Genomic DNA, 25,573 nt, shown 5'->3' with positions numbered 1-25,573 from the left:
CCTGTTAACCTGCTCGCATGGCTGGAGCTGTGGAAGATGCGGGCATCGCCTGCTTTTCCACATGAGTCAGCGCTGATGCTGGCAAAGCAGCTATGGCAATATACTACAGCTTACAGTGCTGTTGACAAAAAGCTGCCAGTCTGGACAAGGATAGGAGCTCTCTAAGTGTATACATTCTTACCACAGACTATAATTTGGACACACAAGTCTCCCTGTGCTCTGGAACGCTCCCCACACAGCTATCACATAAACCAGAGTTTTGTGTATGGTCACGGCCCTCTCCTTCTGCCCCTGGCAATAGTCAGGGGTTCACAGTACCTATACAGCCATCTTCATTGTGCTCCTCAGGGCTCCCCACAGGGTGCTCAGGACACTTTTGTCAATGCCTTTTCCCTACCAGCAAGTGGCCATTTCATTTGTCAGCCTCCCTCACTCCAAGCATGACCAAAGTCACCACCACTCGCCTCGTCACTGTGGTAGTGAACAGCACAAACATCGCCCTCCAAAAGCCCTGGGAGTCAGACTGCATTATATCCTCATTGCCTCTGTGTCACGCACAGCCCCTGCTAGATGAATTAAACAGAAAGCAGCACATTTCACTCCCAGCACGCTGCAACCCATTCGAGAAGCTCTGCTGAGCCCTTCTACAGCAACTGTGTCTGTGGGAGGCTAAAGGGGCCCATTGCTTTTAGCTCATCAGTGTGTTGTTTCGGTCATCAAGGTCAGGGCTGCCTCCACATGAAGCTGACTCCTAAGACTGCAGCTGACACAGTTCCCATAAGTGTATATATCTATCTATCTATATATATATCTGAGACTTGCATCCTCAGCTCCACTCTAGTTAGAGCATCTTTTTTCACTCAGTTACGGAACACTTCCTTCCAGTGGAAATACTTTTCCTGTCAAAATCACGTGTTTGTTTAAAAACTTGGTTTGATTTAGGTAAAACTAGTTTTTGTTTGTTTGTTGTTTTTTTTTTATTTTTTTTTTATTATTTTTTTTATTGTGTCAAATTATTTGGCCTAGAATTAGTGTCCCAAAGAATCTTTTTATAGTTTCAAAAGGAACATTTCCATATTTTTTTTTTCTTTACCCTTCATATAAGGGGATAAAGCTCATTTTGATACAAATAAACCAAAACATTTTTCAAGTTTATCAACAGTTTCTGCCTTCATCATGGTCTGTCTCTAGAAATCCATCTTACAGGTTGAAAATGTTAAGACAAGCTTGCTTAAACTCTGTTTATGCTGCCAGGCCAGGAGCATTTTGCAGAGATCTCTGCTGTGTTCTGGAGGCCAGCTGGTGTGAACGGCACCCTGGAGAAACATGAGGATCTCAAGCCAGGGATCTTCAGAGGGTGGCATGGGATGTGCGAAATTAACACCTTTGAAAAATTATGTCTGTAATTACAGAATATGATTGTTACAGAGAAAAAGGATGCCAGCAGATTGTCTGTTGGTTGCACGACTGTGCTCAGCAACAGACATGGTGAATTCAGGCCAGCAGAGGCCAGCAGTACATACACTGCCATGGAAATAAAGAGCCCTCTGTGCATTGTCCACTTCACAGTTTACATTGCCGCCAATATTTACAAGCTATATTTATTGCAGGCATAGAAACTTTTGCAGCAAATAATAAATCTTTTACTTTTCTATGCCTCTGGAAGGTCTTTGCCAATTCAGTGGGTTAAAAGGCTGTGTATTTTACTTTCTTTCCATTAAGTACGAAACCAGCTCAGAAAGTTTCAATTTAAAACAGTGACAGGTTGTCTCCTTCTCCTGTTTCCTCCATCCATAGTTGAAAATTCCTGTTCACTGACCATGCGAACTGTTACTGACCACATCGTACGGCAGCGCTGCTGGCTGCTTTGCCCAGCATTTTTAAAAAGGTGACAAATTGCGAGCACGCCTGCTTCATTAGCCTCACGCTCACTGCTCATTGCAGGCACAAGTTTACTCTTTATCAAACACCCACGGTGTTGCTGCATAGTTTATTACCCTTCGTTATTACTACATGAAATGCTGAAGCATGAAATCAATGAACGGAAAATGAGTGGTATATACTTAATGCCCCTCCTCTGACAGACAAGACTGCAGGAAGAAAAATCTTAAAGAGCACGGAAAGGTGGAAAACGATGAGGTTTTAATAGCGTAGAAAGTTAAATCCTGCATAGGTAAGAGTAAAACCCAGCTCTCTGGAATCCCGTTTCAAACTAAAAGTTGTATTTGCTCCTTTCCTTCATTTGTAGCCTCTGCACCTCGCAGAGGGTGGGATGCTGATCTTTGCCACCGTGTGACGGCGATGCCAGTAAAATGGAAGTGCAGAGACAGCGACGATATGACAGCTTGAGTTCCCAAAGACAACCTTTACTGGGGTCTGAGCTTTCACTTTTTTTGCACACAGCAGCTTAAATCAATAAATACACAAATACAGAAGGCACACAGCGAGGAGCCGTAGTGCGCTCCCCTCACAGGCTCGCCTCAGGCCCCCTGCGCGCCATCACGCTCCGGGCTGCGGGCGGGGAGCACCCACCGGGACCCACCCGCGGGTCCCAGCCCGGCTCTACCCCTCTCCCCCCCGGTCCCCTCCGCTTCCCCCCGGTCCCCCCCGTCCCTTCGGGCCATGCTCAGTGCGCTCAGCGCTGCCCCGCCTCCGCCTGACCCGGATACAGACGGGCGCCGCCTGCCCACCGCGGTGCGGAGCCGGCCGGCCCCGCCGAGCGCAGGGAGCGGAGCCATGGGGCCGCGCTGAGCGCCCGCCGCTCCCCTCCCGCTCCCCCCCCCCCCCGGCCATGGCGCCCATGGGGATCCGCCTGTCGCCGCTCGGCATGGCCGTGTTCTGCCTGCTGGGGCTCGGCGTCCTCTACCACCTCTACTCCGGCTTTCTGGCCGGCCGCTTCGCCTTCTTCATGCTGAGCGAGCCGGCGGCCGGCGGGGCCGAGCCCCCTCCCCGCGGCTCCGCGGCCGCCGTGGACCTGCGGGAGCTGCTGGCCGTCTCCGTGCTGGCCGCCGTGCGGGGCGGCGAGGAGGTGAAGCGGGTCCGCGAGGGCAACGTCCTCAACGAGAAGGCGAAGGGGAAGACCCGCGAGGGAGCCGAGGAGAAGCTGACGAGCGGAGACCTCCTGTCCAACCGCAGGATGTACCACCTGCTGCAAGCCGCCTTCCCCGGCGTGCAGGTGGGCGACCGGCTGCAGCCCCTGCCCCAGCCCCTGCCCGGCCACGGGCTTGTTTCGAGTTCCTGGGGATGGGGAACGATACCTTGATACCCCCCCCCTTTTTTCTTTTTCCTCTTCCTTCCTTCCTGCTGGCTTTGTGGCAGTGCCACCTCAGCGCTCGCCCCGCTGCGGGTGGTGGGGTGCAGAGGGTGGTGGGGGGCTCAGGGGGTGCCCAAGTGTTGAGGGGCAAAAAAAAAGCACTTTTTCTGCTCCAGTATAAATGTAACCTGGTAGTGCTGTCTCAGCACACGTTTGGGACGCCCAGGTGAGCATATGCTGTTAACTTACTTTCCTAATTACCCTTCCCACCGGTCATCCTTCCCACTCTGTTATAGAGCCAGCAGTGGGGAGAGCATATGGAGAAGTAATAGAGTGTAGAGGAGCATAGTGCTGTGATAACCGAGGCTTTTGGGCTCTGGCCGAGCAGGTAAGCCAGCAGCTGTGCCACGACACAGATTGCTGCCCACGTGGGCAACACAGATTTGCTTCTCCTTCAGAGAAGCATGGCCCTCTCTGCCCTCGTTCACCTCCAAAACTTGGGACTGGTATTTCAAGTTGCATCCAAACCAGCAACAGACTTACAGGCTTTTTAATTATTCTTTTTTCTGCTTTGTTTCTCCTTTTCGTTTAGTAAATGGGAACTTTTCTTCAGTCTTTTAATGTTAAATCCCTTAACTTTTTATTGACGTTTGAAATTGGTGGAGAACTTTGAGTTTGAAAGGTGCTGATTGCATGCCTTTCCCGGACAGGTTGAAAGAAAAAGGAAAATAGTTAAGTTTACTTAAGCATAGTGACTATTTAATCAGTTTTCATTGACTTTTTGGAAGTTCCTTAGGGTGTGTTTGTTTTTTTAAAAGTATTGTAGAGACCGCATTGAGTATGTAATCTAAAAGAAACACCAGATCGATCGGTATTGGAAATAAACTTTATAAGTACTTAGCCTTTTTCTGCAAAAAAAATATAAAGGTTGTATTTCAAAGATTGCTGGCTTTTCTGTCAATGGCAAGCCACCTTCAGAAGCCCTGCATTAATGGATGAAAAAGTGTTGTTCCTCTTTCTGTTTTACTATTCAGTGCCCTCGTGGAGCTTGGCGTTACAGTATAGCTGTACGGCTGCTGCTTGAAATTACACGTTTTCACTCTTCCGCAGAAGGAGGGGCTTCATTCCTTTAGGTATAAGGGTTCTCTGTGTTACTTGAGAAGTTGGGGAGTTGTTTGGCAATACTGAACTGAACTGCCTGCTCCCTGTCTGTGGTTGCCTGCACGAGCCCTGCTCGGGTGAGGGTCTGATGCGGGTCTGTTCCTCTCAGTGGCATTAAGTTTGACCATCTTTTTAAAAACTTTGGACTCCTTTTGATTTTCCAAGGAGTTGGCTTGTGCTGCTAGTCTTTAGAAATAGATGGCACTTCCTAAAGCACAGATATGTTCAGAAACACAATGTGAAATCAGAAATGCATGTGTGTGCATGCATCTGTAGAACTTGATAAAATTCGGGCGTATGCCCTCCTTTCCTCCCCAGTGCCCTGCTCCATTAGACTGAAAAAGCTTGAACATTGAGGAGGACGAGGAAGAGTTTATTTGAGAAATCTTTCAGCTGATTTAAAGTTGTTAAATCTGACAGGCCAGCTCTGAGATGTTTAGCAGCACATGATCTGAATAATAGCACCTTATTTCATGAGGCAAGTAAGAAATGTCTGCCAAACTGTATATGCTGATAACACACACTATCTTGTAGTCTCTGGCATGCTGAAGATGTGTTCATAAGTATTTGTCGAAACAATTCATTTTACTATATATATGTTGTAGTATACACTTTCAGGTGTGAAGACAAGGTCATCTCAATGTGTAAATCCATCATATGAACCTTTAGCATGACCTGCCAAAAACTGCTGCTATTTCACCCAGCAGAGCTACAGTTTGAGTTGGTATGAATATGAGGATTGTATGGGATTTCCCGAGACACCTTTCATGTTGAGGCAATAAAAGACTGCATCTTGCAGTAGGTGTCATGCTTTACAACTGCAGCCTTATCTCCAAGTACAGAAGGACACTCCAGCAGAAAAAAAAAATGCTAAGTCAAACAAAAGCTCTCTTCTCTTCTTGCTAGAGAAGCTACTGCTCACAAAAGGACTGATAAAAACTGAAAGAATGCAAAGAATTCTGAGGGTAAACTTAAGCAAAATTTTTATTTACTCGCATCATGGAAGCCTTGAGCCTAACGGGTGTCTCAGCATTTAAGCTGGTGCCAAATTCTGGCTTTCCAGTGTTTAAAAATAACTAGGGGGAGAAGTCATTTGACTGAAATAAACTGAATTCAATGAGCAGTCTTGGATATCTTGCATTGTGCTGCTTGGCATAGCAAAAAACACATGCAGTCTGTCAGAAGCAGATCTCCTCCAAAGGCTTGATTATTAAGAGAAGATAGGCTTTGGCTTCTTTCTCTTCTAGAAGCTGAAATAAATCTGGGAAGATTCTCACAATCCTTACAGTTGTGGCTTATAAAATAACGTTCACAATTTGAGGGGAAGAAGAGGAAAAAATATGGAAAAAGACAAAAGCAAAGCATTTTGTAAAGCTGTTGTCTCAACGGAGGAACAGAAAGTCTGATACTTATGTTACCTGTTATGCTTGGTATAAATGGATGTGTTTGGTTTGCATCAGTTTATAAGCAAGACTATCAACAGCAAGGTTAGATGATACAGAAGAGTGGCAGATCAATTTGCTTTTGTGACTGCATAGTAAACTGAATGGTACTGAGCATTGTCATTATATTCCTCGGAAACAGGTGTGAGGAAGGGGCAAATCAGTTCCTTCTAACTCAGGTATTACCCAGTGCTGTTTCAGGACGGTCATGATCCAGTAGTGGATATTTCCACGCATCTCCTATGAAACAGGTTTGTGCAGTTGATTTTAAAATACACTTCATGCTGAAATATATCCAGTGGTTTCTTCTGATAAAGTTGTCAACCGCAGTTACAGTTACAGGCTGGAGGTGTTTCCTGCTCCTGCACTAGAGTGTTGTTCTCTGCTATTCGTAGTGCTGAGAACAAGTTGGGGTTTGATCCAGCTAAAATCATCCCTTCTGCTTCTTTCAACCTTTTTGTCAAACCATATTTATCTATTTTAGGCTACTTCACTGCTTTCTTGTTTGTTTCTCCATGCAGGCCCATTTACTCCTTGCTCTAGCATAGTGGTGGTGCGATAAGAAGTGTTGGAGCAGGAATCAGGTGAGGGGATTGAGGTGATGCTCAAGGCAGCCCTGCCTTGAGAGAGGGGTGGGAAGGTTGTTTCCAAATCCAGTTAGAGACTGGCCAGAAACATGAATGTGTGCTGTCCAGGAGAGTTTCTGGGTTTGAAGAATTGGTCTCGTGGTGCAGGAACTTCAGTTGTGTTGTCTGCTAAAAGAGCTTCTCTGAGTGCCACGCATCGGGGTCTTCCCTTTTGGCAGTGTTCCTTGTACTGGGATTGGTATCTGAATGCATCTAAGGTAGGAAATGTAAGACCAAAAAAAAAGATTTAGGCATACCCTGGTTTACTTCATGCTGCAGCAATACCTGTGTCAGTACATCTGCAGGAGTGACTGGCAAGGGCGGTGCATACTCCTTAAACACGACCTTTGGTCAAAGTCGCTCTGTGCTCAGACTGTGGAAGAGCCGGTTTTAAAGCAGCACAAACAGTTCTGCTGTTTTGCTTCTGCACTATACTACCCTGATTTTCATAGACTTTGTCTTATTGACTCAAATGAATTTACCACATACTCTCGCTTTTGCAACAGTTTGTGTTCATTTTTGACCAGCACGTTGATGTATGTTCTGTAGTTGTGCCAGCTGTGTGTCTTGTTTTCTAGTATAAATACTAAGCAGAGAAATATTCTTCCTTTCTTTCTAGTTTATTGTGACTGGGATGGAAATCAAGCTTTCTCTGTCCCAGCCTTTTTCTTCAAGCATCTTCAAGCAGTCTTGGCACTGCCTGGAACCTGGCTGGTTCTTCTATCTCTTTCCCAATTAAGACAGATGATAAATAACTCATTTCAAGTTTGTGCGCAATAATGCTGAGATTGGGCATCAGTGTTTGAAATGGAAATTTAAGAACATGTCAGTTTTACTTTTAATGAGATGTTCCCCTAAATTAATTCAATTTTTTGAAGATGAATGTCTCTATGCACTTTTTTTTTTTTCCTAGCTACCAGAAATATTTTCCAGGTTTAAACCTGCTGTTTGTAGATTTCTGGTTGCAGCGTCAACTATTGTAGTTACAAAACTGGAATTTCATCTAAGACTGCAAACTGCATCTGATATGGATTCGATGGGAGGAGACAAAAACCTAGTTCTTTAACGTATCTGAAAACAAAATGCTGCTTAAACTTCAGAAGGATTTCAGTGCTATGCAAAGTAAACACAGTTGTTTGTCCCTTTGTGTTGGAAGCAAGGTATGCTTAGTTCTTGGAGTTTTTAACAAAATTAACGTTCTTTTCACCTTCGTGATCTTAGAAAGTGCCAACAGGCTCATGAGTAAAGCAAGAACTGTGAATGTTAATCTGAAATCCATCAGTAGGTGTTGTCTGGGCATACGCCTTCTAACATGGCTTTTAATTGATCGTAGTTGACTTTTGCATGCGCTGTACCTAAACTGAAATGAAAGGCCGTAACTTTATGGTAATGGTTTCTGTGATTATCTCTCCAGATGTAGCTACCAGTAGTGTCCAGGAGACCCGAATCCTGTGCTGCTGCAGCTGCTCGCAGTCAGTAAGAGCTTCACAGCCCTGTTGTGTCAGTGTGCTTCTCCTCTCTTACCTGGCTGGTGTCTGAGGCTGGGAAGTGGCAGTGCGACCCTTGTCACAAGCCAGACGTTCCTTTTTTTTTTTTTTTTTTTCTAGCCTGCATCCGTACAGAACTGTAACCGCGAATCTTGCCATCTATCAAAACAGTCTGTGAACTAACGAGCAAGTGGCTTTAATACTTCTAGTTTTAGGTTTTAGTTGTTTCAAAAAATTACTGTTGGAAATTGTGTGGCTTCTGTGATCCATGCAGTTTCCTCTGTTGCCTTTCTGTTATTTTTACCAACTTTACCAACTTCTATTCATCATATGTCGGAAGAAGCAGATTTGTCATCTGATATGTCTTTATCTGTTAGTTGCACCCTGCTTCCTGCTGGCTTAATGACTGCAGCCGTGTAATGAGTTTCCGTAAGCATTAACTGGTGGCTTTTTGACGCTTTGGCTAGTCCATATTCTTTCCTGTGCACCTTGTCATCTTAATGCTGAGTCAAACCACTTTTTTTTCGTTAAAATAATTGAAGGTGCAGTTGACAGTAGAGAGAAGTTCAAAACTTTTTCCTGTCTGGACTTCTGTGTCTTTAAAAATGCCTCCTTTGTCTGTGCCATGGCATTATTATAGAAGTATTTGCTGTCTTCCTTTCAAATGAGAGCCAAGATGTGGCTGGCGCTTTATGCCTTTTACTGTTTTACGTATTTGTGTACATTACTCATGTATATAAAAATACATCTTTATATGAATTCATATTTTGTTATTTTTGTTACCTTTTAACAAGCAATCTATTTGGAGAACCATGTCATTCAGCAAATTTCTTTGTCTCCTTTTGTAAGGAAATGTACCCATATGAACTCAAGCGTAATCTTTCTGAAAGGCATGAAGAAGCTCACTTGCAAACACTATGTTCCCTTCTGGTATACTGTGGTAAATGAAAGGAGAGGAGGAACCCTTTCAAAAAGAAGCAGCCTGATCTTAGAGTGTCAATTTTATTGAATAAAACTGGAATTTTTGCCTGTGCTGGCAAGGCTAATATTCTAACTGTTTCAAGCTTTAAAGTATCTTAAGTATGTGAGCTTTTGATTTCACTCATGACCTAACAAACCTGGCTGAAAACTAGCTAGCAGCTTGGAAAGGCAAAGAAGAAAGTGTATTTTGATTTCCAAGTTTGCTTTCTTTTCAGTGTCAAGTAGTGACAGAAGCTTTCAGGAAACAGTCTTCGTTTATGGTGAATTGCTACTCACCACCTCCAAATGCAAAACATTGAGGGGAAGGATTGCGAGTGGCCATTGCTGCCCATGAACTAAGTCTTGGTGTGAATGTGATTGCTACCTTCCACAGCAGATTCTGGAGCCCTGTTTCTTAACTGGTATAAGTAGTCACAGGTATTTTACTCCCTTGCTGGGAATATGGTGATTTGTTGCTTCCTGGGAGTGCTTTTCCATCGTGCTGCTGCAGAAGGTGCCGTTGGGTATCCCGCCTTGTTGAGTGGGTGACTACTTTCAGAGGTTTCGGCATCTGATCAGCTCACGCAGTTTGCATATATACAGGTGCTGCAAGAAGATGAGGCAGTTTTCCCTCCAGTACCTTTTGAGGGAAAAGTCAGAAGCTGAGCAAATGAGGGGGAAATGGCCCAGCCTCCAACACAGTGTATGTGAGTGCCTGTCGTTCTTCAGAGCAAAGCGATAGCAGCGCTGAGAGAGAAGAGGCGTGAGGCTGCACAGGGGCTTGCTCAGTGTGCGGGGGCAATCCCAAAGGCTGCTGGTGGAACTGCTTTCCCCTGGGTGGCAGCTCCTCTGAAGCACAGACAGATACAGCAAGTCGTGTTCAAACCTGTGCAGCCACACAGCAGCAGGTCAGTGAGCCTTGCGAGGTGTGTGGTGTCCTCTTGCCAGTTGGTTCCTGGAGGGAATACCTCCAGGTGTCCACAGGAGACACCTTGAGTTAGCCAGGAAGAAGGCGTCCGGATGATTGTTGAGGGGTTATTGCTTCCAAATATTTTTCTTTATTGATTTGATTTTGTCTCTCTGCTCCGTTCCTCTGTCTCCTGTCACCTGAATACAAATGACAAAGTTTGAAGCCTGGCTGTGTACAATGCATATTGTGTAACGACCAATGAAGTGGCTGTGTCTGTTATGCAGTTATTAAAATGTCTGTTAGTATTTTTACTGATGTTGCCATGTGCTGTTTTGCCTGGGTATCTTATGCTTTTCATTTTCATGGTCCCATTCAAATCAGTGGACTTAACCATTGAGTTGATCTCTGTCCTCAAAATGCGGTACTTCCCCTTGTATTCGTATTCTGATTAGTGAACATTATCTTTTGTTGTTACCTGAACTGTTTTGTTTACCTTGAGTAGCTTAATTATCTGCTTTCCCTTTTATAATACAGGTGGCATAATATTTGTGTTCTGGTTTTGCTTTCTATTCTAATAAAAAAGCAGCGAGATTTAGATTTGAGAGGATACAATTAACAGATGGGAATGCTAACACTTCCAGGAGTAAACATATATGCTACCTCATCTCTTTTTCAAGAGTTTGGATTATTTTTGTAGATAACACGTATGTCATATTTGGATGGATAAAGATGCAGGGAAGGAGGAGGAGAAATAAATTGAAATAAAGTCCCAAACAGTTTCTAAAAGAAGCAAAGGTATTGGCTTTTAAAAAAAGAAAAAAGCTGTGTATTTTAAAAATCTTTGATGTATTTGAATAGAAACTTATATTTAACTTCTTTCAGTTTAATTTCTCTCTGACAGGTGAGTTCAAAGGCAGAACTACATCCATGCCCTGCTCTTTCATACCATGCAGCCTGAGGTTGGTCACCTCACCCCAGCCATGCAGCTGATATTGAGGATGGTTTCCTAGGTGGGGAGCGGCAACGGAGCCCTTGTGAAGAGCTGGTGGGGATTAGTCCCACACAGGACAGTGAGCCCCTGTGAGCTGCCATGAAGCCTGTATGTAGATGGGCCTGCTGGACACATGCCCATAGTGCTGAATGCATCCACACGGCTCTGTAGCTTGCTGTCTGCCATCCTCCTGAGCAAGCAGACCCAGGTTTCTCTCTCTAGCATGCAGGAGGAGAGTGTCTTCTGTGTGGTGGATTAGTTTCCTTAGGCTTGGGAATGCCTCCATATTTTGGAAGGCACACTTCTGTCTGATCCAGATGTTTCTGTTGAACCTTTTCTGGCTCCTGAGAGCAGCACACCTCGCTTGTTACAGGATGCATACACATTTCTAACCCATTTATAGAAGGTTCTCTGCTGGCAAAAATCAGCCAGATTACCGAAACTCATGAAGTAACTTTTGTCGACCTTTCAGCAGTAGTCTGTTCACTGATTTACATATGTTGTTTTAAATTTCTGTGTTTGATGTGGCTCTTCTTTGCAAGGAGGGCCTTCCCTTCAAACATAATTAGGGAAGATTATTAAAAATGTTATGCTCTGTGTCAGTGGGCAGCGTGCAGAACTTCCTGAGATGGGCTCTTACTGCTTGCAGCTATTAGGTGACTGCCTCCCAATAGCTCTTTATTTTTGTCTTCTGCTTGCTGCCTCAAATTCTTGCGTGATGGGTTCTTTTTAAATCTGACTCTTAGGAGTAGGGGTATTGGGATTACGTGATAAGGTTTGGGTAGTGGGGGTTGCAGGGGTGGCCTCTGTGAGAAAAGTCCAGAAGCTGCCCCGTGTTTGATAAGGGCCAGTGTTAGCTGGACCTGCTGCTGGCTAGACCGGAGCCAATAAGCAAGGTTGTTTGCACCTCTGTGAGAGGAGAGTTAGGAAATAGGGGAAAAAAAATGGCTGTGCCATGGCTGCTGGGAGAGTGAGGAGTGAGAAGCAGCTCTGCTGCAGCCCTCCAGGTGAGTGCAGCAGGAGGTGCTTCAGGCAGGCAGCAGCAGTTCCCCTGTGCCCTGTGGAGAGGCCCCTGGTGGAGCAGGCTGTCCCCCTGCAGCCCATGGGTCCCACACGGAGCAGATCTCCATGCTGCAACCCCCCCCATGGGTGGAGGAGCCCCCGGTGGAGCAGGTGGATGTGGCCTGGAGGAGGCTGTGGCCCATGGAGAGCCCCCGCAGGAGCAGGCCCCGGGCCGGAGCTGCAGCCCATGGAGAGGAGCCCACGCAGGAGCTGGGGGTCTGATAAGAGCTGCCGCCCACCCGTGGGGGACCTGTGCTGGAGCAGTTTGCTCCTGGGGGATGGATGGACCCCGTGGTACGGAGCCATGTGGGAGCAGTGCTTGAGGAGCTGCTGCCTGTGGGCAGCCCCCGCAGGCTCAGTTGGGGAAGGACGGCATCCATGGGAGGGACCCCACAGGGAGCAGGGGCAGAGAGGGACCAAGAAGGAGCGGCAGAGATGCAGCATCAGGGACTGACCGCAGCCCCCATTCCCCTGCACTGCTCAGGGGAAGGAGGTAGAAGAAGATGGATGGGAGCAGAAAGAAGGTGTCCTTAGGGTTTTTGTTGTTCTTGTTGTTTTTTCATTGCTCTAGCTTGTTAGTAGTAGGTAACACATTTTATTAATCACCCTATGCTGAATTTATTTTGGCCATGACAATGACTGTTGAGGAATCTCCCTGTTGTTATCTCAGCCCTTGAGCCCTTTCCATCCCTTTTCCGTTGAGGAGGGGAAGTGAGAGAGGGGTTGTGGTGGAGCTTGGCTGCCCAACTGGGTAAAGCCACCATGGTCAGCGAAGTTATCTGTGTGATAGCAAGTGTACAGACTTGCAGCTTTATAATTATGTACAGTAATACAACAGTTTGACTGAGAGTATGCTGCTGGAAAAACTTTGACAAAAACATTTGGCATTGTGGTGGTCTATCTACCATAGCTACTCTTGATTTCTGAGTGAAGACTTGACAATATAGTCAACAACATGGCTGTATCACTTCAGAAAATACTGAAACTTAAGGTCGTGGCCTCTGGAGGCTTCCAACAAATGAGAATGACATGGAGGAACTGAAAATCAAGCAGTAAGGTATGCCATCATCTTGACACAAAGATCTGTTTTATTGTTATATTCTAATTCATTAGAAATAGATGAAGATAAGTTCCCAGCTTTAAGGGCTTGGTGATCTTCCATAAGGCAACCATGTAGTGCAAAGCCTGTAATGTAGGTTCCTAACAATATATAAAAAAATCTAGTAACCATGTGGTAGAATGGCTGTGAATTTCTACTTGGACTATGACTGATACTCAGCCAAGGCTACAGAGTAAATGGTAATATGAAGGGGAGAACTGGTGGCCTGCAGAGCAAGAGACCAGCAAGTGGAGCTAGTGTCATGGGATCTCTGCAACCACATTATTATCTTTCTTTTTTTTCTTTTTTTTCCTGGTAGGTTAATTATGGCTGTTGAGAGAGACCGCTAACTAGGGGAATAAATGCTGCAACGTCATGGCCACAATTATAAATTTTGAACTAGCAGGAAGTCTTTGAAAACAATGCCTTTCAGATACGTTGAGCCTTTTCATTTTACTGTAATGTTACAACAGGTTTAACAAGAGATTATTTTTTTTCCTTTTTAGGATTGATTCCAACCCTCTTATCTTCTTGGAGACAACCTTTATTCTGTTGAGGATTTTTTTTTTTTTTAATGTGACTTCCTATGGTGGTGCTTGATTTGCCCTAGTGCAACTTGAACTGCCAGGAGCTTGTGTTGAGCTTGCCAAGTCGGTGGAACCGCTCGTCTTGATTCTGCAGCACCATTACCCCCAGGGGCGAAAACAATCATCAGGTTGATTGTACAGTGACGGATGTTTAATTTGTAAATGTCATGGCAACTTCAGGGGCTCTGTTTGGCACGCAGTGCTTCAAATACTGGTTTTACATGAAAAGACAGCTATGACGTATGGCTGGAATTGCTGCAGTTCTGCTTGCTTCTCTTTTTTAATTCTCTTGGACAAGGTGGCCCTTAACCTGTTGCTGATAATCTGTTACAGTTGAGGTGTGATGTCTTTTCTTGTCATGATGTGAATTAAGTAAAAATCCTGCTGATACAAAGGTTGTTACATTCAAACGTAACCTGATTGTTTCTTTATTTTCCTTACTTTTCAATGTCACTTGCCTACAACATCTGTAATAGGTTTAGTCTTAGCATATTTATCTGATCTAGCAGTTGGATATCTGCATCTAAGCTAATAGTCTAGACTCTGTGTAGTAAGTGAGGGGAAAGCACAAGAAGGATGTGGGGCTGTTAGGGTGGGTCCAGGGAAGGGTCACGAGGATGATCAGAGGGCTGGAGCAGCTCTCCTATGAAGACAGGCTGAGGGAGCTGGGGTTGATCAGCCTGGAGAAGAGAAGGCTCTGGAAAGACCTTACAGCAGCCTTTCAATATATAAAGGGTGCTTGTAAGAAAGACAAAGGAAGACTTTACTAGGGAATGTAGTAGTAAGACAAAGGGTAATGGTTTTAAACTAAGAGGGTAGATTTAGATGAGATAGAACAAATAAAACTTTCACAATGAGAGTGATTAGGTACTGACACAGGTTTCCCAGTTAAAGCTGTGGATGTCCCATCCCTGGCAGAGTTCAGAGTTTGGTTGGGCAGGGCTTTGAGCAGCCTGATCTGGTGAAAGATGTCCTTGCCCATGAGTGCTTTAATTCTGTGATTCTATGAAACACTTTCTGATCAATAAGAAAATTCGTGAAGCTAGGCAACAAGTGGCAGTGAGGTTAAATGGGACATTTGACTGCTGTTTTTAAATGTTCCTTATGGGTCGCCTTAGGTTCGTACCTCAACATACCCTAAAGACAGACAAGAAACGTTAACTTCTTTATAAAATAACATACATCTGACAGTTGTGTCAAGGTTACATCCAGGTGAGCTGCTTAAATTGCTAGTCATAACTCAATTTTGGAGGCAGGAATGCAACCTAGAATTCTTACTCCCCAAAGTCATACCACAGTCTGCAAAATATGTATTGCTAAAGTGTCTGCGCATTTGAATCTGCATTTACTGATCTGTGTAAGTGTGATATTTGACCCCAACTATAGCTGTGCACTGTACAAGTGTCCAGAATTGAATGTTCTGTTTGTAGTCCTTGAAGCAACTGCATTTAAATTCTGGTTTAAAAAATGCAATTCCTACAATGAGAGTGTTCCGTAGAAAGCGTTGCAGCCAGAGAAATGGTGTCCAGCAGTGGTGTCGTTCACAGCAAAACTTTGAATTCTATTTTCTCATTGTTTGGTGCATGATGTTAGTAACTTTTCAGTTCCTGAAAAATGTTCGTTCCTAAAACAGTTCATGCTCTTTTAGCTTGAGGAGAAGGGAGAAAGAAAATATTTGAACACACCTGTAATTTTCCCAGTACCACAGCTGCTGTGTATGATAAACTAATGTGCCTACCTTTGTTGTCTTGTAGATAAACTCTGAAGAACATGTTGATACAGCTGATCAGGAGACAGTCTCTTGGGATCGCAGTATACCTGAAGAAATAAAACAAAAAATACAGCCTAAGGAGGTTCCAGCAGAAAGTGTTACTGTCTGGATCGATCCATTAGATGCTACACAAGAATACACAGGTAGCTGATTCTTGTTGACAAATCATGTGTGTAATTCTGATGTCTGCCTTTTATACTGGAGACAAAATAGTAAGTATTTAAAGTGGCACCTCTTGTTCAAGTGTGCTATATTACAGCTAGTGGGATGTAATTGAACAAATTGTATAATGACATATCAATAGTTGTCAGACTGTAGCATTCACTTTTATTTGTGCCAACTCCAATAACTTTGGTATTCCTTCTAACTAATTGCTAAAATGAATGGTAACTGTTGTATATGGATTCTCTTGGAATTGCACATTTGTTTACATTTCTTTATTTCTATTATTTTACTGTGGCAACACTAAATATCTCTTTTTTCTTGTTTCTTTCTGTTAAGGAAAGGATAAATTAATATATTAAATTTAACTTGAGATAAAAAGGTTTCTGTTACAGTTTAAAAAAATACATAATTGAGTCTCCCTCTTTTTCATGTTTTAAGATGTCATATAAGCAGTGTAGGGCAATGCGAATAAAATTTTAGCTGATAAATAGAACAAACACAACTAGATTGGGATTTTTTTTGTGAATATTTCATTGATCCCATCATCTTTTCAGGTGAATGTTCTTCAGTGGTTGAATTTTTCAGCTTTGGACCAGTAGAGGATAGGGCAAGGGGCATGGAAGGGAGAATTTAAGGACACAGATTTCCGTGAACGTACATCTTATAGGAGACACAATTGTTAACATTAATTCTAAAATTTCTGGAAAGCTTCAAAGTCTTCAAAATCTTTTTGTAACTGCAAGGTTTTTTGAAATACAACAAAGTTACATAATTGTAAGAGTTAGAAAGTAGGCTAGTCTTCAAAGAGCCATGTTTCTGTAATGTTAGGTCTACTTTTCTTTTTTGTTCTTAACGTCTGTCCGTGAACCTGCTCTCTTATTTGGCCCACAGAGGATCTACGGCAGTATGTCACAACGATGGTTTGTGTGGCTGTAAATGGTAAACCAGTAATAGGAGTGATACATAAGCCGTTCTCAGCATATACAGGTACCTTTATTCCTTTATGTATTTCTGACTTCTTCAATCATAGTCCTAACTAAAATGTAATGTTTGAGGAAATGTCTGTAGATACAAATGAGGAAAATAGTACCAGGGTGCAAAAGAACACTGCTGTAGACCTCAGAATTAGAGATCAATGTGTTCTGTGCTGTAAAACCACAAAGGAAAATGCTGCCTGTGTCTAACATAAAAAATAATGCCTTTAAAACAAAGTAACTGAAAATATGTTTAAGAATTAAGCTCCATTCATTAGGAGCACTTAGAGCAAACCAAAGAAAGTGAAGCCTATGCATACTGACTGCTCTTACGTGTGCTGTTAGACTTTAGTCTACTTGGTTCCTGCAGCAGCAGAAGTTGGATCCATAAATTTACAGCTAGGAGCTGGTGTTTATTCAATATGGATAACATAAATAAAGGACCTTAATGGCAACTGTTTGTATGTATCAGGCAAGACTTCAATAAGACGTAGCTTTATTGAATATCTGACATGTTGTTAATGCACAACCCTGGCCTAATTAAATCTTTAGTACTAAAGATTTAATCAGTGAGGATGGCTAAAAGTTTGGCACTGTGTGTGTGTACTTCTGAATGTTTCAAAGTAGTTTTACTGTTCACATCTTCTGTACTATACACTTAAAACAAGAATTTCTCTTCTTGTTTTTCCCTTAGGCAATACTGACCTCTAGAGTTGTAAAATTGTGCAGTAGTTCTGGCACAGAAACTAAGACCGTATTTCAGTGCTGTTTTTCAGCACCATAATTTTGAGAACTTAACTCCTTTAACAGCAGTAAAATGTGACATGTTCAGACATGGCATTAGATGAAATGCAATTAATTCTGTCATTCCATGTGAAGAGTGTTCATTTTCCAGGCTGGAAATACCAATGTGTTGTGAGTAGGATTGTTCCTAGTAGTACCACTCCAATATATAGCAATAAAAGGCAGTCACTATTGTTAATACACATAGCTCAGTCTGTTGCCATACAATCTGGCCCTCTACTGAGATAAAATTGCTGGTTAGTCTGCTAAGTAAATGTCAAATTAGTGTTTAGGGGATGCCAACTTCCAACCTTGGCTTTGAACCTCACAATGAAGCAAGCGGGAGGCTGCATATTCTAAATCCATTGCTCCAAAACCCAATGTCCGATATTTTCACTTCCTTATTCATTATTATCCTTCTGAGCAAGAAGACTTATGGTAACATTTTTGCTCCTCTATTTTCTCTTTTGAAGGGCAGTGGGGCTTTTTGTTTTTATGAAAGTGTTGTTTGAGGAAATTTGTATATGTTTTTGGCACAGAACTATCTTCTTAATTTTTGTGGCTTTCCAATTGTGAGTTTTATATATCACTACTTGGGGTTTTTCCTTCTTATTCGGATTTTGCAATTATGTCACAGGCATATTCAGGCATGAAGTAATGTCAAAGACACTCAGATTTGTGCATGTGTGGGAAAGAGCTGTTTCTTTTTCTCCCGTGCTCCTGTGCACACATGGACATGTGCCTGTTCCTTGGGTCAGCCCTAACTTTTGCTGTTAAAGAGGGAAATTAAGTAAGAGAGAGGAATCACTTTCATTTTTTCAGGTAGGTATCCTTTTATCTCTACAAAAGGCAGTCTCTGTTAAGAGTAAAGCTTAGCAGAATTTGTTTTTCTCTTGTAGCCTGGGCAATGGTGGATGGCGGGTCAAACGTAAAAGCTCGTTCCTCCTACAATGAGAAAACTCCAAGGATTATTGTATCCCGCTCCCATGCAGGAAAAGTGGAGGAGGTTGCACGGCAGACTTTTGGAAATAAGACTGTGATAATCCCCGCTGGTGGAGCAGGTTTGGTTCTTTAAGCATCCTATCCATTTTAGGGCTTTCAAATGATCTAATGGGATAGCTGTTACTAGACAGAGGGGTACAACTGACATCCCCTCTTTCTCCTCTTACCTTCTATTCTCCATGTTCACAAAAGCAAGCAATAGGGACACAGTTTCTCCTGAATGTAGACATGTAAATGCAAACCTAATTCTAGCTTTAGGTAATTCATAAGTTAATATGTGAATCTAATCCTGGATAAACAATGTTACTTTGGTCCCATTGAACACACTGATGTGTGTTCACTGAAGATAATGATGCCTGTGAGTAAGGAAGGGGGATGTGTGACCAAATAAAGAATCATGGAAGAGAATCAGTTTGTTCTTAATTAATGAGTAGTACATTAATTAAACAATATTTTAAGGAAAAGCCATTGAAGATTGGTACTATTTCTTGCATCTATGTCAAATAGAAAGATATTGTCACTGAAGCCCATTGTTACTTGTCCCATATTCAGTCCAAAGAAGTTTTAGCTATGTTTTGTTTGATTATACAATATCCTCTTGCATTTTACTGGCAGAATGCAAATACGTGAGACACCAGTGCAAAGCAATAGCTGTTTGTAAGTCTCACAAAAGCCGTGCAGAACTCAGATTTTACAGAAATGTATCTGTCTTTAGTGTGAAAAGCTAGAGAGAATTATCTTGCACCAGTTCTTGATAATGAATGAATCTAAATGAATTTTCTTTTGATAGAGGTGATGATTATATTAACTGATTATATTAGATCTTTTCCTGGTCTTGACTGTATGAGAAGAAAAAGATACAGCTTAACAAAACAAGAATACTGGTTGAACAGTTAAAAATAGAAAAAGAAATCCATAAAATAAAGAATGCAGTTTTGAGCAGTGACTTCATACTGTATAATGTATGATAGAAGAAAATGGCCCTGAGCTAAGTTGTTGTAATAGACTGGTGTATGCATCTTTCTTCTAGTGTAATAAAAAGGCAGAAAGATGGGAGGCTTCAGTGTGATGTAGTGATTGAAAAATGAGTAAGTGAACGTAAAAGCAAAACTATGTTCAAGCCTATAGACTTATCTAGAGACTCATTAAAAGATCAAAACTTTTGTAACACACTGGTAACGGCTGTCTAAAAAGAATCTTGGGGGGTCTGTTTTCGTTTTGTTTTATGGGTGAGATGGCAGGCAGGTTATTGGTGCTTCCACCATTATACTGGACTAGCATGATGTAATTCATGACATTACTTTGCTGTAGCTTGCATGTGTATATTGTGAACACTGCTAGATTTTTCCTTTGTGATGGAATTGGGAAACGTGGTTTAACTTTCTTATTCCAATCAATTCTTGTAGGTTATAAAGTGCTGGCCCTCCTTGACGTAGCTGAAAAGAATCAAGAAGAAGCTGATGTGTATATCCATGTCACCTATATTAAGAAGTGGGACATCTGTGCTGGAAATGCGGTGTTGAGAGCATTGGGTGGCCATATGACTACCCTGAATGGTGAAGAAATCAGTTACACTGGCTCAGATGGCAACGAGGGGGGACTTATAGCCAGTATCAATATGAACCATAAAGCACTGATTGAAAAACTTCCAGATCTGGAAAAAACGTCACACAAACTTGACTGATGGAGAAATACAAGTCATGCTTTTGTAAGCCTCCAGATGCTCTGACTGAAGAAGCAAGTGTGAAAACCTGCTGGGAAAGATGCGCAGCAAAGCAGTTTGGTGTGGGTTTGGGGACTGTATTTGCATTGGGTTTCTTCAGTGGTGGTATTTAAAAATAAAACAATTAAAAAAAAATAATAAAAACAACACAGTAATAATAATCAGAAGTAGGAAGGGCACTGACTGCCTCACCCCTCACTTTCCATGTCTTTTTTTTTTTTTTTTGTTGACTGTTTTCATTCAGTTCTTATATTCAAGGTGCATATACAATATATATTTGTGAACATAGGTGAATTAAAGAAAGATCCAAATTGTTTCATAAAATAACCTCAGTAGTTCTCCGAGGAATTTCTTGAAATCTTTTACATCTTACTGTAGTTTTAGCAATTCTGTAATGAATTAGGTAGAAACAAAGATTGATTTATATAGGCATTCGATAACTAAAAAAATCAGGAGGAAAGATGGCCCTGTGTTCTGTATCCCCTGAACAGAATTCATAAGGTTGACACGCATTTATATAATATACAGCAATGGTTTATCTTGGACGGAGTGGCACTCTTTCTGCTTTTTAAGAGGAAACAAAAATGTACTGTTTTGACTTTTTTTTTTTTCCTGAAGATGTAAACCAGTTTAATTCAGATGAGTTGTGAATATCAGTGTTTTATTAATCAGTGTAATTATTTCCATATAACTTTTTAAAAGAAGGCAATGTTTCCTTCTATAGTTTTTAACAGTTGATTCTTGTCCTTGATGATTTCTCCGTACAGTGTTGAAGATGCATGCTAGATCTTCTTCTAATGTAGGGCTTGTTCATCATTTGGCATTTGTACTTATAGAAGCAACCTCTTTGGTACCTGTTTATTTTGGTTTTCCCCATTCAATAGAGTCCTATGAAATGAGTTTGATGGAAATAATAAGTTGATTGGTCATTTCCATTTACAACACGAAATATAAACTCGCATTTTCTTTTCTAAAACCTCAGAACTAACTTTATTCTTTCTTAGGTTAAGGGGTGTTCTTTTCTGCAGAAAGCTCTTGAGTTATCCCAAATGGCTTGTGGTTACTTGATTCGTGGAAACTTAATATATCATTTCTCTTAAATGGAATCTTTTTAAGCAAGTTTGAAGAACAAGCGGTCCTTCAAGTACACCAGAGTCCACAAAACCTTACTGAAACTCTTTGTCAGTCCAGTTTACGCACAACAGAAAATGGGCCCTTTGATACCAAATAACAAATTGTTGTACCTCTAAAATGGTTATGCTTCTGCAGATAGAAGTCTAACTGTCTGTGGTGGTGTTCTTTGTGCACCTCTGAAGGGATTTCAGAAAGTTAAAACGTACTTGTTATTTCAATTATCAATAGATAAGCTTCCCACCTCTTCTCAATTCTTCAAATATTTGTTTGAAGTTTATTCAGTAGAAACATAGGCTATTTAAAATATATATTCTTTTTTTTTTTTTTATTTTAACTTATTTCATCATACTATTCTCATTAAAAAGAGGTTTTTTCTCCTTACATTAAATGTTAATAGTGGAGAATGTCATAATACCTCTTTTAATGATCTTCTGTCTTCTGTTCACATTTCCAAAAGACCTCCTCAGATGTTGCATAATTACTGATACAGATGTTAATTTCGTAAACTTACTGGCAAAGTAGACTGAAGCTTAGTCCTACTAGCCTTTGGTACGGGTAGGCTTTTTTTCTTACATTGTTTTTCCAACATCGACACAATTGCTGCTATTTGAGAATACCTTCTACACATGTAGATAAGATACAAAGGAACTTAACTTCATTTTTAAGTTTAATGACCTGCTATATGGTATGACAAATAAGTGAATGTGGCCTTTAAAAAAGGGGCTGATTTATTTTTAAAAAATTGTTGAGCTTCCAAACCTCAGCACATAACAAAAATCCAGGTATTTATCAAGACTTTACTAATACTTGGCAAGAAGACTGTAGCTTTTTTTTTTTTCTTATAATTATTTTCCCTTCAGTCTGATACAAGTGGCTTAAAGCGTTATAAAAAAAAAAAAAAAGCATTTCTGCTGTTTAGTAGTTAAAGAACATGGATTAAAATGTAAGCATGAGAAATAGCCATAGTTGGGCTAGTATTAAAATGTGTGTGTCACAGAGCTTGGCTGCACAATGTTTAAATAGACAGCTAAAGTCCCTGGGAGGTGGCTGGTTTTGATTCAGGTTGAAAGCATGTCTAAACTTAGCTTGTGAAAATGTGACTGCTTTTATTTTGGTTGCAGTCCCATCACTTCCTGCATAAGCTGTGATCAGACTTAAGTTCTGCATGAGAAATGAAAAGTAAGGTAATGTTATGTACACTAAAGGGGCTTACTAGGATTTTCTTTGAAGGTACACAGCAGTAAACACAAATGTTTGCCTAAATTATGAAGTTAAAGACCTTTGGAAGATAAAGGTACAAAGAAGAGCCCTAGCTTTCCTTTTCTAGTTCCCATATGCTGGCTGAAATCCCTAGTTTTTCATTAGGTGGACATATGCTTGTTCCAACCTGTTTGTATCCTAAATTGCTTTGCTGCATTGGATCTCAGTGTTTGATACCTTTCTGCTTCGGGCCCCTTTTTGACCCAATCTCACTTCCTGTGGCAGTGAAGGAAAGGTGAGGGAGAAGTGCTTCTGGCACAGCCTGAGCTCAGGCAGCTGCCCCACAGCCAGGCCCTGCGGTGCTGTTTGCAGCTCCCAGCCTGGCTGGTGGAGGAGCTGCTGCAGGGAGTGTGGTCAGGCCCCAGTCAGTATCGATTTATAATGTAAATGCAACTCTTGCACAGACCAGCAGGTGTTCAGAAGTGCTTGCTTAGTGCACGTGTGCCAGTGCACTTTGATATTCCTGTGTACAGTATTGACAACCCATGCATCTTATTTCTTTGACCATGTCTACACTCCTTTCTAAAACACTTTGCCATCCTGGCTCAAATGCTTGTTTGGTTTCACCTCTGTGGATGTAAGAGAAGCTTATTGTCTGAGATCAGACTGTAACAGTGTCTCGCTGCCTGGCATTGTTCTGCACCTGCTAGCCTTTTCCACATAAAACTGATGTAGCGTTTTCAGGGATGCTACTTAAAACAATTGCACAGCATAGGTGGGTCCTACAAAAGTGTCTTTTCTAAAAATTGGAATTTAAAAAACTTCACAGTAACATTCTAGGTCCAATCAAGGGAAGTAAGAGAATGTATTGTGCTAGCATTGCTTTTCACGTGATGTTTTTTTTTTTTTTTCTTTGGGTGGATATTATGATTACGGTAACTGTCAGTGAAATTATTCTAATGCGGTGTGTATTTTCTCTTTTTCCTTCTGCTACAAAGAGTGGATGGTAGCATAGATGATACCTAGTACTGTACCAAACGTCCTAACGTGCATTCACTGAATGTTTTATAAATACATGGACACAGAAATAAAGGGGTTGAATATTGTACTCAACTGGTATTGAGTTTAACCTATTTGCAAGACTTTTACAGGTAGATTTTTGGAAGCACTGTTTGTTCTGAACGATAAAGCACATAGTAGTAATGAAAATACAAGCAGAGATAGCTTATGTGAATGATGAATGAACCATGTGGATGGTGCTAAGAAATCACCTAGTGATGATGTTTCATGTATTTGCTTTTACCTTACAGTCATTAAGAATAGACTAATTGGCTTCAGGTGTGAGAAGAGATGTACATGTATATTTTTTGGAAATGGCCAGTTATTGGAGATAAGTTATGAAGAAGAGTCAGCACTGATGTTCATGTCTGCATTTTTGTTTATAAACAAGTGTATCCTAACATCTTTGTAGCATCTTCTTATCTGTTGGAGTCTCACAGCAGTGGTGCAGTGCTGTTGTAACCTGGTTTAACCAAGTAAACCAAGCACCCTGCATCCCCAGAGCAGCGCGACGAGGAGGGACTGACCTGTGCTGGGCCCCATCTGGGTTATTTTCCCTAGATGTGGCTGTGCTGGAGAAATTGTAACAGAGAACACTTACTTTCCATTTCTGGCTTTAAATTGCCTTGCTAGTTTCATTTCCCTTTCAGAGGTTAGATAATCATACAGTTGAAGTCTACCCACAGATAAATGCCTGTGATTGTAGGCTCTGGCAGGATGAGGGGGAAAGTGCCTCTAACACAGGGGAAGACTGAACAGCTTCCTTTCAGGCCAGTCAGACCAAGTCTTATTTCAGGGCTCTGTTGTGCAGACTGAGGTCCATTGACAAAATTATGAATTCAACATTGCCAGAATGCTCATAGTACAATAGTCAGCTTAATAACCAAGTGCTAACACCTGCTGCCAGTCTTCTCACCCCACAAACTGCCAATGCCTTTCAGGGCTCATACCCAGGGGCACGAAGCCTGCTACTTCGTGGTTTTCAGATGTCAAGGGGCAGCCACTTTTCCTCTCATTGCTGTTCCTCATTTGTGCCTTCTTGATCCTTGCACCTTTCTTAGTCCATGTGGACAAGAAAGATGAGGGATCAGAGGTGGAAACTCCCTGAAAGAGAGGACCACAGCAACAAACTATCCTTCACATTTCATTCTGAAGCTGGTAGTTTGGAACCAAGGCCTAAGCCTTGGCCAAGGCCTTACCACAGCTTTTTTTTTTTTTTTTTAATGGTCTGCAGCTGATGAAGCCCCCTTTCAGATAAGACTGTTTTCAGCCATTGGTTGTTGCTGTGTTTCCCCACCCAAGGGATGAGCAACACTCTGGCATTTTTCCTGTTATCCCACCAAGTTGTGTTACCATTTTCCAATTGTGTACCAAATCAAAATGACAATTCTATAAATAAAACTCTGAAAATATTGGACTGCGAGGGTGTTTTTCTATATATTTTCTTTCTGTTGGGTGTTTCTTGTTTCTCTGTGCACCAGATTTTTTTCCTGGTAATAACATAAGGCAGCTTCAGCTGTGCTACATGTATGTCCGTCCTGTGTGCATGGCTCTCTGCCTGAGGGATTATCCTTGTTGACAGGTTCAGTCATGTTATGGTGAATATAGAGATCTCCATGGCTTGTGTTTTCATATGTGTTTTATTCTGAAAGTTGATGGATTTATATGATGGAAAAGTTCCTGGAAATTCCCCATGTTCCTTGGATCTGAAGTTTTCCTTCCAACTTCATCTCAAATACTTCTGAACTATCTTTATTCATTCTGCCTATCTCTTGTTTCTGTGACTTTCTTGTTTCCTGCCAAATTCTACCATTAGTAGCCCTGTTTCTGATCATGCACCATTCTTTATAAATGAAACCATGGAGTAAGTTGACAAATGTTCAGAGAATGTGGTTGTCACCCCTACCAGTATGTACAAGAATGGATGCAGAATGATGTCACGTATCATCCTGGCAACACTGGTCCTGATTCTCTGCTGATTTTCATCTTTTTAAGAACCAAAGTTGCCAGACAGCACCTGTGCCAGCACGGTCCTTTTAGCACTCACAAAAGCTGTTTTAGCATTCAAAAAATTACACCCTGGCACTAACAACGATTATACATACTACTAAATGGTTTCAGACTCCAAGGGAGAGGTGCTACATGTGGACTGCTGGCTGAGAAGTGTCCTGGGATCACACAGAC

The 25,573-nt window shown here is 41.9% G+C and overlaps 1 protein-coding gene across 1 annotated transcript; it reads left to right on the top strand.

Annotated features, from left to right (window-relative positions):
- Positions 1–2,718: 2,718 nt before the first annotated feature.
- Positions 2,719–24,812, top strand: BPNT2 (3'(2'), 5'-bisphosphate nucleotidase 2). Its single transcript, XM_032181616.1, has 5 exons — positions 2,719–3,175; positions 15,333–15,492; positions 16,406–16,501; positions 18,171–18,332; positions 19,680–24,812. Exons 1-5 carry the CDS (start codon positions 2,792–2,794, stop codon positions 19,955–19,957), a joined length of 1,080 nt encoding a protein of 359 aa, XP_032037507.1. The 5' UTR covers positions 2,719–2,791; the 3' UTR covers positions 19,958–24,812.
- The last annotated feature ends 761 nt before the right edge of the window (positions 24,813–25,573 follow it).

Source organism: Aythya fuligula, chromosome 2, assembly GCF_009819795.1.
Source record: "Aythya fuligula isolate bAytFul2 chromosome 2, bAytFul2.pri, whole genome shotgun sequence".
Classification (NCBI taxonomy): Eukaryota; Metazoa; Chordata; class Aves; order Anseriformes; family Anatidae; genus Aythya; species Aythya fuligula.
Note: the sequence above shows the minus strand (reverse complement) of the source record. Positions and strands in the feature narration are given on the sequence as shown.

What these genes read in the sequence shown, in the direction of transcription:
- BPNT2 (XM_032181616.1), top strand. Translation starts at nt 2,792, where the DNA reads ATGGCGCCCATGGGGATCCGCCTGTCGCCGCTCGGCATGGCCGTGTTC. An exon ending in CCGCCTTCCCCGGCGTGCAG is followed by an intron (nt 3,176 to 15,332) that starts GTGGGCGACCGG and finishes GTTGTCTTGTAG; the next exon opens with ATAAACTCTGAAGAACATGT. An exon ending in GCCGTTCTCAGCATATACAG is followed by an intron (nt 16,502 to 18,170) that starts GTACCTTTATTC and finishes TTTCTCTTGTAG; the next exon opens with CCTGGGCAATGGTGGATGGC.